The sequence below is a fragment of the Cricetulus griseus genome, chromosome 2 (genome assembly GCF_003668045.3).
Source record: "Cricetulus griseus strain 17A/GY chromosome 2, alternate assembly CriGri-PICRH-1.0, whole genome shotgun sequence".
Taxonomy (NCBI): Eukaryota; Metazoa; Chordata; class Mammalia; order Rodentia; family Cricetidae; genus Cricetulus; species Cricetulus griseus.
The window spans coordinates 46,424,615-46,443,117 of record NC_048595.1 but is presented as its reverse complement, the minus strand read 5'-3'; the positions used below and the strand labels follow the sequence as shown (position 1 = coordinate 46,443,117).

Here is an 18,503-nt window from a genome sequence, read left to right as displayed (position 1 = left end):
ATGTGGAGCAGTAATGATACCTTGCCAGAATAGTTTACCGAGCTTCATCTAATATGTTCCTTCTCATTCAGAGCTTCAGTAAATTATGAGTGTGTATTTATCACCCCTGGTTTATATATTAGGAAACTAACATTTAAAAGACTAACAGTGGCCACATAGGTCTTTAATAACACAAAGCATATTTTTGTACTCATTTTTGATTGCTATTCATTAAAAATGAAATGTGAATGGGTCTTTTGTGCATATAAATAGAGATAAGTATTTTTTTAATTTTTAACTGGAATATGTAGGTAAATATCTGTCAAAGGATTACAATATGCTAAATCATAAGTGCAAATGTTATTAACTTCAAATGGAAACTATAATGTTCATTAATCTTTGTCAAAGTCATTTAAAATTCTACCTATTCTTTAAAGAAATAATAAAATGAGCTGGGCCAAAGTTGTTCTTTTTTGAAGTATCCCTGATTTCTTTTGAGCTACATGAAAAAAATTTAAAAATATTTTCCCTAAATACTTACAAAAATAAATCTGAGCAATAGAAATAGTATCATTATAGTGTATTCCACCAGCTTTCAAATAATGATATCAATGCATCAGTGATTCCTTAATGAATGAGACAGAAACTTTCTCTTGAGTTAGTTTGACAAAGTGTAAGCCCTGATTTGATTTCTCCACTTCTCTCCCTGTGTCTTCCATCTGCCTGTGGCATTTATGTGTGTGATGTATCTGTCCCTGTTGCCTGTATCTGTGTGTGTATGTTTGAATCTGTGTCTGTGTCTCTGTTTATGCCTGTCTCTAACAAAAGACTTTGCTCTGTGTTTATTGAACAGCACAGAAAACATGATAATCTTTAAGCAGAAATCTTTAATGGTTTTACAAGGGGAAAGGTGACTTTACTGACACCATCTGACCCAGAATAGCACCCAATATTGCAAGTAGGTGCTGCCAACGTTCATCTATGTGTTACTTCCAATAGTTATGGGAAATATGTTGTTTAAGGTTGTTTTCAGCCTGTTGGCTGCTAGCAGGACGTGATTGCCACAACACACACACACACACACACACACACACACACACACACACACACACACACAGAGTTCTGGGTCAGGGCATGGAAAAGATTAAAGCTATACATTAGCTTACGTTGTAAAAGCTGATTACATTAGAAATCCAAGGCATAGTAAGGTTGGTTACATTGTTTCTTTTTTAATTTTTTTTTATTTGAATTAGAAACAAGATTGATTTACATGACAATCCCAGTTCCCTTCTCCCTCCTGTCCTCCCCTACCACCCCCCAACTAAAACCCTACCTGTCACATATCCTTTCTTCTATTCTTCACCTGACCCAAGCTTTCTGCTCCTTCATGACCTCTGCATCCTTCCTCTTCTTCCCTTCTCATTCTTGTAGCTCCCTCCCCCTCTTCCCATGCTCTCAATTTGCTCAGGGGATCATGACCCTTTCCCCTTCTCCAGGGGACAAAGTTTGTCTCTTTTAGGGTCCTCCTTGTTTACTAGTTTCTCCGGCAGTGTGGATTGTAGGCTGGTAATCCTTTACTCTATGTCTAAAAACCACATATGAGTGAGTACATATCATGTTTGTCTTTTTGTGATTGGATTACCTCACTCAGAATTGTTTCTTCGAGTTCCATCCATTTTCCTGCAAATTTCAAGATTCCATTGTTTTTTTCCTCTGAGTAGTACTCCGTTGTGTAAATGTACCACATTTTCTCTATCCATTCTTCAGTTGAGGGGCATCTAGGCTGTTTCCAGTTTCTGGCTATTACAAATAGTGCTGCTATGAACATCGTTGAATAGATGTCCTTGTTGTATGAATGTGCTACTTTTGGGTATATGCCTAGGAGTGGAATTGCTGGATCTTGTGGTAGACTGATTCCCATTTTCTTGAAGAGTCGCCATACTGATTTCCAAAGTGGCTGTACAAGTTTGCACTCCCACCAGCAGTGGAGAAGTGTTCCCCTTTCTCCACATCCTCTCCAGCATAGACTGTTATTGATGTTTTTGATTTTAGCCATTCTAACAGGAGTAAGATGGTATCTTAGAGTTGTTTGGTTACATTGTTTCTTAAAGGCAGGTTAATCTTAAACAGATTGAGTACATAGTAGGACAGCAGGTAAATATATAGCGTTAAATGACCTCATGGCAATTATGAAATTGGCTGTGAGGTCTGGAAAAAATTCATTCTCTTGTGGTCAAGAGATATATTTTCAGAAAGATGTATCACTACATCATCACTGCAAATAAATCAGCTGTGGCTGCTGTCTCTTTAAAAGGTGGTACCATTCAGCTGGCTTGATTTCTGGCATTCAGTCAGTGCCTGTCAGTGTAGGGTTACCACCCACTAGGACAGGATGGTGGTCAGAGGAAACAGAAGAGGCAGGGAACAGCCAAGATGGAAAACAGTTACTGTTTCTTTGACAAAGGTCTCTTTTATCAACACAGTATTTTCTCTTTTGGAAGTCTTAGTTTTGGTTAAACCTAGCTTTTATGCTATTTCCTTTTTTTCTATAAATACATAGTTTTAAAAATATTTCTGTTTTGCTGGGCATTGGTGGCGCACGCCTTTAATCCCAGCACTTGGGAGGCAGAGGCAGGTGGATCTCTGTGAGTTCGAGGCCAGCCTGGTCTCCAGCGTGAGTGCCAGGATAGGCTCCAAAGCTACACAGAGAAACCCTGTCTCGAAAAACCAAAAAAAAAAAAATTCTATTTTTAAGACTAATAACAGTTATACTGCTTATTCATGACAAGATTGTTATCTTCATAAACACTGTCATTTTGACTTCAGTCTTTCACGGTAAAATAATTCAGTAACTGTTTTACAGCTAATGACTGTTATGTGATTATTGTTTTGTGAGGAGAGATTATCTTGTGATGGTCACAGTCTGATTTTAGTTTTCAGCCATGTTGTGTCCATTCAGGTCATGAGTGGGACAGAGGCTGCACCAGCGTTGCACTAACATGCACTAGTTTGTAGTCCTAGTGAGTGGTGAATAAGCCCGTGTGCTTAACTTTTACTAGATATCACTGGGCAGAACACACATTCTATACAACCCTTTTCTGGTTACTGCTGTGAGTGTGTCCATAATTCACAGAACCCAACCCTCAGTGAGAAATACCAAACTTTCACAATCAAAAACTTGTGTGTGAGTTATGCTTTCGTGTATTAGGTCATAAACACCAAAATATCTTTATCCACTTTCTGAATTTTCTTGTCTTCTTTTTTGTTTGTTTGTTTGTTTTTGGTTTTTTGAGACAGGGTTTCTCTGTGGCTTTGGAGGCTGTCCTGGAACCAACTCTTGTAGACCAGGCTGGTCTCAAACTCACAGAGATCCGCTTGCCTCTGCCTCCTGAGTGCTGGGATTAAAGGTGTGTGCCGTGAAATTTCTTGTCTTAAGTACATTATCTATTATGTATACTTAGACTTTATGTAACAATGTAAGTGTGATAAATACTTTTATTTGATGTGTAGCATATAGTGTCTACGTTAGAAACTAAAATAGTCTTCTGCTTGGATTTTTTGGTCCTTTTACTAATAGCTGTGTGAATTTTGGGCAATCATAAAATCTCCCTTTCCATTTCATTATCTATAAAATTGGGCTTATTGTACTAGAGGAATCGTGCTAATATAAGAAGTAGTTTATGAATTGTCACTGTCTCTGACAATGAATAGTTAGCTCATCAAAAGTAGTCAAATTTTAAAGACACAAATGACTCCCAAGTATGTAAGCAAGGAAAAGGGGGTATTCCAGGAGACAGCATGGACATGAGGGAAGAAATTTGTGTCTTTGGTTGGTGAGATGCTTGGCAAGTAAAATCTCTGGTCCAAGCCTGACAGCATAAGTTAAATCCTGGGTCCCACATGTAGGAGGAGAGAACTGACTTCCCACAAGTTGTCCTCTGACCGCCTAGTACTGTGACATGCCCATGCCTCATATATATATACACACAAATAAGAAATAGACATAAAAAATAATTTAAAAAATTCGGATCTTTGTTCATGTTGGCCAGTTGAACACATATTTATTTAGATTTATTTAGTATAATTAAGTGGTGGCTAGAACATATAAATATGCACTGTCTCCATTTACTAAATGTGATTTTCATCATTTTATTGTTCTCAGGCAGAAAAGGCTAGTGTGGCTCACTTACTGGATTTCCTTGGTATGATTTTTCTCACAATGATTTGGGCTGTTTGTCCACGAGACAGCTTGGCACTTCTGGGTCAGTGGTTACAATCAAAGTTGCAGGAGGTAAGTCTGTGATGGCCTGTGGTAGACATGCAACAGTATCCATGTAAAGCAGTGTGTATCAGAACTATGTTAATGTCTGTTGGAATCAGATATGGAATTTTAGCCTGTTTTTTTTCATTTTTAGGTGCTGTTCCCATATAGCATTTAATTAAGGAATTCCACATCTGTCCAGTGATCTTTTGGGATTGATTAAAAGAGCTACTTCCCCCCACCCCTGTTATCACAGAGAAAATAATCTAGTCACTGGTCCTTTTCTTATCTCTGTGACAGTGGTGTCCTTCCTCCAGAGAGCTCTTCCAAGAAGCCTGAAGTTCTAAAGAACATGGGACTGGTCTTAGATTCATATTATTCTCCATTGTTGCCAGTACACAGTTAAACCAACACTGCCTACAACACACTGGGGGGGGGGGGCAATTTTAGGTGCGTTAGTGCTGATAGTAACAATAATCTGATGACTAAGTCTCTTATATTGTTCAGAATGCTAAGTCACTGTGGCTCAATCCTGTGATCCTCACAGTCATGTTAGCCAGATTGAAGAAGAAAGAACAGTTAGGTTCAGATGGTAGTGTTTCACGTTTGGAACTTTGTTCTGTCACTGACCTACTGGGCTGTCAATTGAGTTGATGTGGTTTCCCCTTGTTTACAAGGAGATGCTTTTCAAAATAATAGAATCAGAAGAATTGATGATAACAAAGGTCATGGGGCTGTTTTTCTCTTGAAATACTAAATGAACCCTGCCTCTTACACATAGTTTTTCAGCTTAATAATTAAACTGGAGAACAGGGATGCCTTTGGTATGGATTCTTTTCCCTCTCAATGACCCTGTTGTCAATAGATGTTTTTCTCTCTGCAGTGCCCCACTCACTGGGTTTTGGGAGCATAAAGGAATGCTGGCAGTGATGCACTGTAGAGTGGGAATTGCCCACATTCCTTGCCTGCCATTCACTTATTTACCATGATGACTGAATGGTACACTACAGCTCTGTTAACTCAGAAACTCAGAATTACTGATGTTTTAGTCTAGATTATTATTGCTGTGGGGGCTTGTCCTGCTATTGTGGGTTTTCTGATATATGCAGCCTCTACTCAGTAGATGCCCATGGTTCTTGCCTTCAACAGTGTCTCCATGGTTCAGGTGGTTAAGAGCCTGTGTTACTTTTGTAGAGGACCTGGATTCAGTTTGGCTCCCAGAGCCCAGGTGGTGGCTCACAACCATCTGTAATCAGGGGATTAGATGCCCTCTTGGCCTCCGTGTGCACCAGGCATATGCATGGTGTCCAGACACACAGGTAAAACACTTGTACACATAATTAAAATGAATAGAAAAATAATTTTTAAAATGCCCCTGGAAGCTGGCATGGTGGCATACAACTATAGTCTCAGCTACTTGAAGAGCTAAGGCAGGAGGTTTGCTTGAGTTATGTATTTGAGATGACTTAGGTAACAACACCATGACCTTGTGACTTCAGACGTTTACGGTGTCTCCAAGAGTCAATAAACAAACAAACAAATCACACCAGCGGAGAACCAGTGCTTTAAAGTGCTTTACATAGTACCTGGCACAAAGTAAGAACTCTGTTAATAGGGATGATTAATTTTATTGCTGGCCCCTGTAATCCTCTGTGCAATCTGAGGAGTTAGTTATCGTTATTAGCTCCATTTTGCATATGACCCTATGAGTTCTTCTGTTGAAGCTGATGCTTCATTGGGTTAGCACACTCAGTGGTGCACACTTGGTACGCACTCAGCCTGATTGCTGACCCCAGTTATGCAGTTCTTCAGCCTAAAACAGATGTAACTGAGCAGGAAGGAAGCCATGGTCCATGCTCACATACTGTGAATGGCAGCTTAGGTTTCTTGTACCCATCACAAGCATGTTGCTATGTTTGAAAAGCTGCTTCCTGCATTAATAGCCCCTTTATCAAAAGTCCTGTCTCTTGATCCAGCCTCTACAAAGTTTTAGTGCTTACTATAAATTAGAATTTAATTGGAAAACATTCTCATAAATACAAGTAATTGGGAAAATTAAAGTTATGATAGCTGCTTGTATTTTTTTTTTAAATTTAAGTCAGAAGAAAATTTAGTTTTCCTAACTAATCAATATTTAGAAAAGGAAATGAAGATAATGAATCACAGAAGGGGCTCTCCTTTGTGGTTAATTTTCCCACTAAGGTTTTCTGCTAGTGTTATTGGCTCTCACATACCTGTATTTTTTTCGATTTCCCTTTAGAAATGTGAGATTAATGTTCCTTGGCCATAGTTAAATCTGTACTAGTATGCGTTCCTAGAGCACTTTCTTTAGGAATGGAGTTTCTAAGTGGAAAATGAAATAAGCTAATGGCAGCACAGGCTGTCCAGGAAGGCATCTGCCTACCTCTCTTATTTTCATGTTTTAAGTTTAATGGAAGAAGCAATGGCCACACTTACATTTCATATCTTGGCGGATAGACATCTCATACTAGATTTCTGTGAAATTAATTCAACATTCATTTTTGAATTCCTTTGATCATGAAGTCAATCCACTTAATAGAGTTTTTTCTGTCCTGCTTCTTCTTAGTATATGTTTGATAGACCATACAGTAGAACATTGGAGGCGGAAGCTGACAAAATTGGACTACAGCTTGCTGCAAAGGTAAAGTGATCAATAGCTGAAAATACAGTGTCCCTCATACAGTTGACGGTAAATATGTGTTGTCTTGATGTTTGGCACAAGCGCAGGCCAAACATTAAGTCATGTGCTATGTTAACTCTTTGTACTACTCATCTTTATATTGCTATAACAAAATGCTGCAGGAATCTCAACTATAATAAAAGGTTTGTTGAGCCCACAATTGTGGAATGTCAAATGCTTGCATTGGCTTAGTTCTGGTGAGAATAGTAAATAGTGGCACATTATGGCATGATCATGTTTAGAAGCAAATCGGTTATGTCTAGAACCAGAGAAGAGAAAAAGAGATGATAATCAAGGTGGTACAGTCCCTTTTCAAGTGCACATGCTCAATGACATATGAAATCTCTTGACTCCCCTTAAAAGGGTCTGTCACCTCCCTGTAGCACTATGCTGGGGCTACACCTTTAGTCACAATGGACCCTTGGGGGGTTACTTAGACCCATCCACACCATAGTACTTTTTATAAATCTAAAATACTTGATTGTGTCTCTTAAAGGAATTAATGAGTAACTGAAAACATTCAACTCTCTTCTCCATATGCAGTTGTAATTGGCAGGATGTATTCAAAGTTTTAATCTTTACTAGAAAACATTTTTGCATGCATGAAATTTTTGTTTATAGACATGAAGTATGCAAATTAAAACTTCAAAAACATATGGATGTATAATGTTTTAGGCCCTTATTTACTATGTGTGCTTTCTGGAAGGCCAGTGCTGCCTCTGCTCTACACCCCTTGTTCCTCTGACCTAAGGGCATTTGGAGAAAATAACACCATGAGTAGCTGATTTCCCTCACCTGGAGAAGGTTACTCTTATTGCCGTCACAATCCAGGCTGTGAGCTTCTACTACTGAGATGTGTCATGAGAACAAGTAGGTCAGTGTAGCAGCTGGCTGGCTGTGAGTTCTAGGCACAGCTCTTGGACCTCACAGGTTTTGTGCTATTTCTCTGTTGGCCAGGAGCCTTCATCACTAATTAATATTTTAATTACCTGTGATAGTTGAGTTATCATTGTTAACAGAACATTTTTAAAAGAGTATAAGCTACACAGTTTATGTATTAAATTACAGTGTTACTTGGCCCTTTGTTGAGTTCCGAGTAGTTATTAATTATTAAAAGTCATTATTATTTGAACTGTGCATCTTAATGGACTTGACTCTGTAAATGATATTACGTATTTGCCAAAGTGAAAGTGTTTCTTGTTGAGTTAAGAAGGATCAGGTGAGTTGTCAGGCTCTGTACATTAAGAGGTTATCGAGTATGGTACAAAGAGCCAGTGTGTTTGGGCTCCTAATCTGAATGCACTGGTTTGTCAAGTTTCCCTTTACACGTGTTCTGTGCTACATGAGACTCAGAAAGACGGAACAGAAAAACTGTTATTTTTTTTTGTCATAACAGTTAATTGCCTGTTTGGAGATTTGCTCCTTTGTGACTAGTCATTCATAGCCCATGATCCCTATAGCTTTGTAACAGGGTTGGGACTATTACAAATAGCCCTGTCCTTTAGGGTGGTTCTGCAATGTGGAGTTGATGTTCTTGGATCTTTGCATGCTTGTATACATTTTATAATGTTCTCATTAAATTATATGTCCATTAAAGCTTGCCTGGGCATTTGATGGGGTAGCTGACCAGTGTCTAACACAGTGAATTTTCCTGTCTATGAATGTCATTTACTTAGTTGTTCTTTAATTATTCTTAATAAAGCTTTGAACTTGGTTTTGCATATCGGGATGACACATATTTTGTCTGATTTATTAAGTGTTTGATATTAAGATATTGTCTTTGAGAAACTAAATTTCTTGCCTGTGGAAATATAATTGACTTCTGTAACTGACCTTGTCTCTGGCAACCAACCCACCTACCTGTCTTTCTCCCTCCCTCCTCATCCCCTCTCTTCCCTCCCAATCAGTGTTTTCCCATCTTATTATTAGTGTAATGTCCAGAAATGTCAGCACAAGCTGATGGAGGATAACTTTTGTTTTTCCTGATCTTAGAAGAAGGAAATGTTTAGTTTTTCACATCTCATGGTTCTTGTAAGGTTTAGAGGCTGAATTAGCTATGTTCCTTTTGCTGTGATAAAACCCCATGACCAAGGTAGCTTATAGAAGGAAGTCTTTATTTGAGCTGAAGGTTCCAGAGGGTTAAGACCCAGTGTGGCAGGGAAGGATGGTAGTGAGCACAGCAGGAGCAGGAAGCCAAGAACTCAGATCTCAAATAGAGCAGGAAGTGAAGAGAGCCACCTGGAAGCTTTTAGTCTTAAAGCCCCAGTGACACACATTCTCCATGAAGGCTGCCCCACCCAAACCTCCTTACACAATGTGCAAATGCCTGAGCCTGTGGGGGCATTCCTCATTCAGTTCACATAGGGGCTGTCTGTCAGGTGCAAGAGTGTGCCTTTAGTGCCTCATGAAAGAATATTGCAGCTTGTCACATTTGTTGAATTTATTGAGATGGTTGTGTTTTTTTCCTTCAATCTGTTAATGTAGATTGACTACCTTGAAATTTTTATTTCTAAGTTAAGCTAACCTTTTGTTTTTGGAAATAGGCCTAGTTTTGTCAGTTTTAGTATCCTTTGATAAATGACTAGAATTGGTTTCCTAGTATTTTGGTTAGATGTTATATCTGTGTCTGTAAGAGACAGTGGCCTGAAATTTAGATTTTCAGGAGTGGTTTCTCTTGATTGCTCCCCTCATTCTCACATTCATGAAGTTGGCAGATTTCAAGATGAACCCTTTTAAGGTGGGGACTGTCTGTGTTCAAGGCTGTGTGTTTCCCTCAAAGAACATCCTTACCTGTCAGGTGTTGACAGACTATTTGTTTTTTGTTTAGTTTAAAAACAGTCTTGTTTTCTCTGTGATCTCTTCTTAGCTCATGGGTTATGTAGGGGGCTATTGCCTAGTTTTTGGACCTCTTGTCATTTTTGGTTATCACTTGTTTTTGACATCTTGCTCACATTCTCAGTGGAGAACATAGAGTGAGAAGCATCCTTGAAGCCATCTTGTCTTCTGTCTCAGTGTGTGATGAAGATTGCAGGGTGGGGTGTGTGTGCAGAGCTTCTGCTCTTGTAGACCCAGTGGTCTGTGGATGACTGTTTTGTCAAGTTTGTTAATTTTGTCGTTTCAACTCTTTTATTTAAGAGATTATTATTATTCAGCTATTTTATTACTTATTATTGTTCATGTTTTTCTTCCCCCTTTCTAGTTATTTACAGAGCTTTCTAGTCTTTCATTACGATTATAGAGTTTTCTTTATTATCTCTTTTTGTTTCTGTCATTTATTTCTTTGCATAGCTTATAACTAGCTATCTTCCTGGTAGATTGGTGCTTTTTTATTTTAAATTTTTAAAATTCATTTTACATACCAACCACAGTTCCTCTCCCTCCCCTTTTCTTGCTCCCCTGTAAGACCCTCAGAAAGCTGAGGCTTCCAGAATCTTAGCCCAGAACCTCGGCCACCCCAATCACAGAATGGAGGCGAAAGCTTGATGCAAATTGCATGAGGCTTTATTGTAGTTTAAGGAGCTAACCCCATGTTAGCTCGGGCCTTTGACCCACCCACCATGGCGGATGACCAGCAAAGACAGTTAGAAGCCGCTGTGTACAGATCTTTATAGGGCAGCGTAAGGGGAGTGTCTAGGGGTATGCACAGGCTCAGGATTGGCGTGCCTCCAGGCTTGGAGCGTTTGCCCTGTGTTGATTGGTCAACTGGTTGTTATGGCCCATAGGCCCTCCCAGGGTGGTTGCTATGCTCTCTATGTCATTGCTGTGTGCTTGTTCGTAAAGCACACCCAGAGTCATAAAGCATAGTGCCACCAGCTAACTTCTGATTGGTTCCTTGTCACGAGGCAGGCATCTGACTTTCTAGTGACTAACTAACTTTCGATTGGTTCCTTGTCACGAGACAGGCATCTGACTTTCTAGTGTCTAGGACAAGGTCATAGAAGCCCGTGTTCGGCCATTATGGCTGGTCCCTTCACCCCAACCCCCAAATCCACTCATCAGAAAGGATAAAGCCTCTTATGGGGAGTCAACAAAGCCTAGAATATCAAGTTAAGGCAGAACCAAGACACCCAGCACCCCATCAAGGCTGAGCAAGGCATCCCACCATAGGGAATGAGCTCCAAAAAGTTAGTTCATACATCAGGGATAGATCCTGGTCCCACTGCTAGGGTCCCCACAAATACCAAGCCATACAACTGTCACCCATATGCAGAGGGCCTAGTTATGTACCATGCAGTCTTCCCAGCTGTTGGTCCAGAGTTCATGAGCTCCCACTAGCTCAGGTCAGCTGTCTCTGTGAGTTCCCATCATGATCTTGACCTTCCTTGCTCATATAATCCCTTCTCTTTCTCTTTGACTGGACTCCAGGAGCTCAACCCAGTGCTTGGCTGTGGATTCATGCATCTGCTTCCATCAGTTACTGGATGAAGGCTCTATGATGACAGTTAGGGAAGTCACCAATCTGATTACAACAGGAGAATGCCATTTCAGGCACCGTCTCCATTATTGTGGAGTCCTGGGAATTTCACTATCACCATTTTTCCCCTAAACTCATAATGGCTCCCTCTTTCAAGATCTCTTTCATTGCTCTGCTTCTACATCCCTCCCCCAACTTGATCATTCTGTACCCTCATGTTCTCATTCCCCATATCTTTCCCTTTACACCCACCCCCTAGATTGATGCTTTTTTTTTTTTAATCAATGTAAAAATATTACTTGGGGCTGGACAGGTGGCTCAGTTGCTGCTCTTGTGGGAACGGAGTCCAGTCCATCCCTAGCATGCATGCCAGTGGCTCACAGCTCCCTGTGACTTCAGCTTTAGGAAATCAATTACCCTTTTCTGGCATCTGTGGGTACCTGTACTCATGTGCACACACTCCCACACAGACAGACAGACAGACAGACAGACAGACAGACAGACACACACACACACACACACACACACACACACATACACACACACACACTCACATACTCACCATTAAAAATAATGTTTTAAAACTTAACTTTTAAAGAAAAATGTCTTCGTCTCAGGTAATACTTCTTATCTAATGTCTGCCTTTTTTCTTTATTTTTGTTTTCATCACCTCCCTCCTCCCATATTTCTTTTGGGTTGTGTGAGAGTGTTGTGTCTCTTGCATTCTCTTCTTTTGAACATCTTTGTGTCTTTCTATGCATATCTTATAAGTAGTACACACTTTTTCCCCTTTAATCTTTGCTTTTGGGGGAGAGTGTGCACTCTAGCTTGTGTTTCTTTTTTCTTTTCCTTTGTTTCTTTTCTGTCCCCCTCCCCCAGACAGGGTTTCTCTATGTAACAGCCTTTGCTGTCTAGGAACTCACTTTGTAGACCAGGTTGGTCTCAAACTCTGGGATCCGTCCCCCTCTGCCTCTGAGTGCTGAGATTAAAGGTGTGAGCCACCACACCTGGCAAGTTTGTGTTTCATACAGACCATGATGTAGAACTGCAAGTTTCATGTGTATTCCTCTGTGAATTGTGTGGTCAGATACTTTGCCTGTTCTTAAACTGAGTTCTTGACCTTCTTGAATTTAGGTGCTTTCTAGTGTATTTGCCTTATAAATCCTCTGTTAGCTATCTCTAATTTCTATCATTTGATGGCATCTTTTGATTTTTTAATGGGTTTATTTTGAAGAACAAAGTTTTTGTGAAGTCTATTTTTTTTACTTTGGTAAAAAATTATTGGTCTAGTTTCCTAAGATGGGAGCTCAGATAATTATTTTTAGACTTTCATGTTCTTAAATTACACAGGCAGTTAAAGCTAAAATTTCCATTTCTTATTATTTGAATTTGAAACATTTTGATATGTGTTTTCATCTTTGTCATTAAGTAAAAATGTTTCCTAATCTTCTTTGTAATTTTCTTCTTTTGTATACAGATTGTTTTAATTCATTTAATGTCTAGCTATTTGGAGTTTGTCTAAATGTTTTGCCATCGTTTATACATTCTTGCAAGTTCAGAGAACATGCTCTGTAGAATTTTAGTCATTGTGATGGATTCTTTTATGTCGACTGGACACAAGCTATAGTCACCTGGGAAGAGGGGACTTCAATTGAGAAAATGTCCACAGAAAATTGGCCTGTAGGGAAATCTATAGTGTATTCTCTATGATGATGGGAGCCCAGCTCACTGCAGGCAGTGCCACCCATGGGCTGGTGGTCCTGGCTGCTGTAAGAAAGCAGATTGAGCAAGCCACGAAGAGCAAGCCAGTAAGTAGCACTAGCCCTCCTCCATGGCTTCTGCATCAGTTCCTGCCTTGAATTCTTCCCAGCTTACTTTGATAATGGATTTACTCCTTGGAGTTCTCACAATAGAAACCTACCTATAGGAACTTGGTTTAGGGAAGCCCTTGGGCTGTCTTGGTGACTATGCTCTACAGTAACTGGGTGGCTATCTACAAACAAGTGTTGAGTTAGTTCACTGTATCATCAGGTTAATATTCTGATCTCCTTTGGAGAGAAGAGTTTGAAAATTGTAACTATAAATGTGGACTTCTCTATTAGTTTTAGCTTCATGTAATTTGAAGTCTGTTTTAGACACATACTTGAAATTCTTTTCTCCTTTTGAATTCTTTGATCATTTTGAAATAAATTTATTTATTTACTTATTTATTTGATTCAGGTCACCATTCTGTAGCCCTGGTTGGCCTAGAACTCACAGAGAATGCACCTGCATACCAAGTACTGGTATTAAAGGCATGAGCCACCACAACTGGCTTTTCTTTCTTTCTTTCTTTCTTTCTTTCTTTCTTTCCTTCCTTCCTTCCTTCCTTCCTTCCTTTCTTCCTTTCTTTCTTTCTTTCTTTCTTTCTTTCTTTCTTCTTTTTTGTCTCTACCATTTTTTTTTTTAATTTGAAGCCACCTCAGCATTCTGAATGCTTATTTAGTTATCTTATTTGTTTGCCCTTTGCCTTTGGTGTGAAGTAGATAAGCCTCTTAGATTTACTTAAACATTATTGACCATGGTTATGTTTAGTTTTGTCACTTTTCTGTTTGTGTTATTGCAAATTTTGGGTCCCTTAATGGTCACTGGATGACAAAGAGGAAATTGGGGCCCCTCTTGTTTTTCTAAGTTGCATTAATACAAGAATTTCAGGATGAACTCAGTGGAAGCTCAAGAACAGTTTTGTTAGAGATTAAAACAAAACAAAACAAAAAAAACAGGGCAGGCCAACTGTAGATCCAGAGGAGGGGGGTGGAGAAGAGGAAAGGAAACCATGCTGTCTCATTGGTCAGCCACAGGGTGGACAGGCAGCCATGTGTGGGTGGGGAGGGGTGCTTCCGAGAAAGAGTAAGGAAGCCCAAAGTGTTAGGAAAAGCATACTTAGAAAAGTTATAGAAAGAAGAAAGGAAATTACTTTTTTTCTTCCTTTTTTGGCTTTTCAAGGCTGTGTGTAGCTCTAGTTGTCCTGGAACTCTGTAGATCAGGCTGGCCTTGAACTCAGAGATCTGATTGCCTCTGCCTCTTGAGTGCTGGGTTAAAGGTGTGTGCCACCACTGCCCGCCAAGAAATTCCTTTTTTTCTGAATGATTTGGAAAAGTGGGCACTTTGCAAAGCCCCATGGCTGTTGGCCTGTAAGCCACTGGATGAGGAGAGAGGATCCTGGAAAGGAAGAGTTCAGTTTTTCCATAAAAGACCAACTATTTTTATTCTGCTTATCTTGTACACCTGCTTAGGGGTGATCTCTTGACTGAGCTGGGCCAACTGGAATGAAGAACTTTTGCCTTAGTATTTTAAATGAGTATCACAAGGTGGTAGATTGCTTTTCTTGTTCTATTGACTCAAGCCACAGTCAGATTCTAGCAATCTATGTGCACATGGCTGTTTTCAGCAGTTTTCCTTCAGTGGGGGCATTGCTTCTAATGCCTCACTGCTTCCAGGAGATGGCCTTGGGTCTAGCCACTGCATCTTATGCACACATATATCATACTGAGTCAGTTACAAAGGAGAGCTAGGTAATATAGAAAAAGTCAAAGCCAAGCTTTCAGCTTAGCTTGAGTCGAAAGTACAGTAAGATCTTAAAGACCAGTGGATCCTGAACAGGTTTCTCAGGAAAATCATTCCCATACCTGAATCTGTTTAAAAAGTAGATTTCTCATTTGCCTGATGGTCTACATTTCTCCCCTTCATGCTAGAAGCCAGTGAGGAATCTGACTGCATTTGAGCCAGAGTGTGTCAGTCCTTCTGTTCTCTGGCTGCAAGCATGTCCCCTGTTAGCTTTCTCGCTTCCATCTGTGAACTCTGGGAGGCTGGTGCTCTGGTGGCAGGGCAGCACCTTCAGGAATGGTTGAGTCTTATTTCTTCTCTAATTTTTCAGTGTTACATTCTTTTCTGGCTTCTGTTTGGTTTACAGTTTCCTGTAATTGTTAAAGGATAGCTACTTCTGACCAAGGTTTTAACATCATCTGCTGTAGGGTCTGTGTGGCCACCAGCCCCTTTTCCCATAACTGCTAGCTGACATGCTTTTGAGGGGGATTTTGTGGGACACAGATTTTAGATCTGCTATTACTTCTCTCGGCAGGCTGATGATGACTTCTGAGCACTTTCTAATTTAACTGTCCCATTTGAGATGCAGGCCTGCTGTCTTTCTGTTGTTTTTAACTTTCTTCATTCATGGCTGCTAACCTGGCATTTTTGTCTTTGCATTTCTGTTGGTTGATGTGAAGTATCTACTTCCTATGTGTTTTCTTTGTATTTACTGTGCTGACGGTTGCTGGGTATTTTCCATCAGTTTGATATATTCTCATTGGTTACACTTTAACATAAAGTATTTCCTCCATTCTTTCTCTCTTCTGGGATTGGAAATATCCATGATTATTTATTTTAGAATGCCATGTCCCTCTTTCATTACTTTTTGTTTTTACAGTTTCCGTGCTTGTCGGCATGAATGCTTTCTGTTGTAGTTCACCAATCTTATTCTCATCTATACCCTTCTGCATTCGCTGTCTTTGTCAGGGTGCCTTTATCCTGGAGAGTGTTGCTGTTCAGGAGAGGCCCCTGATGGATGGCATGTGTTCTGTAGTTCTCCTCTAGACTGGCCCTAAGCTTTATCTCCTGTTCTTCCAGCACCAAGTCTCTACTTGGTTTGGGGCTATATTTTCTTTAATTTCTTAAATTTTCTTTAAGAATGTGCAGGTTTTTTAGTGAATTAGTGCTGTCCTTGGCTCTGTGTCTCCCTTGTCTATTTTTTAATTCCAGTCTTTACCTTTCTGAGTTACAGACAAACAGTATGTAGAGTAGACACCAGGTAACACCCTTTTCCTAGTTATCTCACTATTACTTTCTCCATATGTTTCTATAGTAAGTGGTTTGGGATTGTGTATGGGGGATGCAGGGATGTCTATCAGTGCCAGGTTTCTAACCAGCAATAGCAAAGGACAAAGTTACCCCCCATCGTTGAACCAGTCTCCAGGTCTCTAGATTTAATGTTTGACTTTCTCCCTCCCCAACAAATACCTTTGCTCTGTCATAACGATAGGTTGAGTTATTTACCATTGATAAACAGTTGGATAATTCCTAGGAATTGGTAATATTGTAAATAATTTCATATATCCTTAAACGCCATGAGTTTTTCCCTCCCTTCCTCCTTTCCTTTCTCTTTTGCTCTCTTTCCATCCTGCCTTCATTTTTTAACTTTCCCTTTTTCTTTCTCCCTTTCGCTCTGAATTAATATTCCTTTTCTTCTTCCCTTTTCCCCCTTCTCCCCTCTTCCCTCTCCCCCACATTCTCCTTTCTCCTTCTCTCTTGTACTAGGGCCCTAACTCAGAGCTTTGCACCCACCAGATAGTTGTTTTATGACCGAGCTGAACTCCAGCACCATTTCATAAAGAGCTTTTTATTGTTTATTTAGGATAAGCAAGTGTAACTAAGGTCACTAGGATATATATTTTTTAACTTTAAAGAAATAATCTCTGTATTCAAAAATGCTAATGCCAGACTTCACCAACTTTTGAGAATACCTTTTTTTTTCTTCTTAATATCCACAATGCTGTGTTCAATCATGTTAGGTTTTGTCAATTTGGAGGGGAAAAACTCATATCTTTTGATTATTTTTGAACTAGGGTCTCTTTCATGTAGCTCTTGCTGTCTTTGAACTCACTATGTAGACCAGGATGGCCTAGAACTCACAGAGACTCACTTGCTTCTGCCTCCAGAGTGCTGGGATCAAAGGCATGAGCCACCACACCTGGCCTCTCAATGGATTTTGAAATCTCATTTTTTTCTAGTGTCGTGGAAAAGCTAAACATACTGTCTCAGTTTTATTGGCTCTTAAATATTCTCTACTGCAGGGCGCCTTCACTGTGCTTGTTGGTTAGATGTTTAAAATGTGTGTTTTAAGATTGCATGTGGAGTTTCTGAGTAGCTATAGATGAAGAAACTCTGAGGAGGTGTTTAAGAGCAGCTAAATGCTGGGATGCCCAGGCAGATAAGGACAACAGCTGTCTCAGTCCAGCGGTGTTGGGGGACTTGGTAAGTCCTTTCCTCTGAGAGCAGACAAGTTAGTGAGGAAATGGCGCTTCTTTGATTGGAATGTGGCAAACCATTTTGAAAAAGTATATCTGGACAGGTAAGAGCATGGTTGCATTTTCCAGTGCACACCAAATGTTGTGTTGTGCAGCTCTAGACTTCCAGTTGTGACAATATGGTCTGTTTATGTCAAGCACAAAGAAATGTTGCTATAGATGATAAATCTGCCTTTGTTTTTGAAACACTCAGGATGAAAAATGCCATCTCTAAAGTACAAATATTTGTCTCATGTCAGAAAGAGAAGCAGTGTGAAAGCTTGGAATACAGTATTTAGGCTTCCTTATTCTGCAGAAGCATCCTCTTAGATAGTAGCACCTCTAGCTCCAGCTACTGCTTACTCTACCAGTACTGCTCTCTGTGCTGAAGGTGGTGCCTGCTCTTATCTACTGCACAGCGCTTCCATGGAGTGGTCACGGCTATGATCATTGTCTCCTTTTTGCAGATGAAGGAGTTGAGGCCCACACAGCTGTGTTAGCTTTTTTTAAAAAGGTACTATGGTAAAAGTTGCCATTCAAACTGGAATGGGACAGAGATTTATTTATTTATTTTTCTTGCTCATTATGGAGACATTTATTGTGTTAGGAGCCACAGTAGTCACTTTCCTTGTGGTGACCAGCTACTTGCAGGACGTCTTCTAAAAGGGAAGATGTTGTCATTGGCTTTTGGCTAATGGGTCAAGGGGATACAATTATGGTGGAGACAGTGCAGCATGGAGGTAGGAACGTGAGGCAGTTGACCATACTGTGTCCCCAGTCAGGAAGCAGAGAGTGGACAGGAAGTGAGGTCAGGCTATACAACCTCAATGCCCACACCTAATGACCTGCTTCTTCCAGTGAGGCTCTACTTCCTGACGATTTCATTTGGACCATAGTCTGAACTTTATACTGCTACCCTTCTGTGTTTAATTTCAAAGTCTAAACCTTTCAGGTACTGGCGGTATGGAGGAATCAGCTGCCAAAGACACTAAGTCAAGTCCTAATGCTAGCATGGCTGCTGAGCTAGATCACCCACATTTGGGACTC

General features: G+C 40.1%; 1 protein-coding gene across 3 annotated transcripts in view; it reads left to right on the top strand.

Annotated features, from left to right (window-relative positions):
- Oma1 (OMA1 zinc metallopeptidase) overlaps positions 1-18,503 on the top strand; it is a 61,407-nt gene that overhangs the window by 22,109 nt on the left and 20,795 nt on the right. For all 3 annotated transcript variants that reach the window (XM_027402327.2, XM_027402325.2, XM_027402326.2), the window contains exons 6-7: positions 4,142-4,270; positions 6,828-6,902. In XM_027402327.2, coding sequence (XP_027258128.1) covers positions 4,142-4,270; positions 6,828-6,902 — 204 coding nt within the window. The remainder of the gene's footprint in view (positions 1-4,141; positions 4,271-6,827; positions 6,903-18,503) is intronic.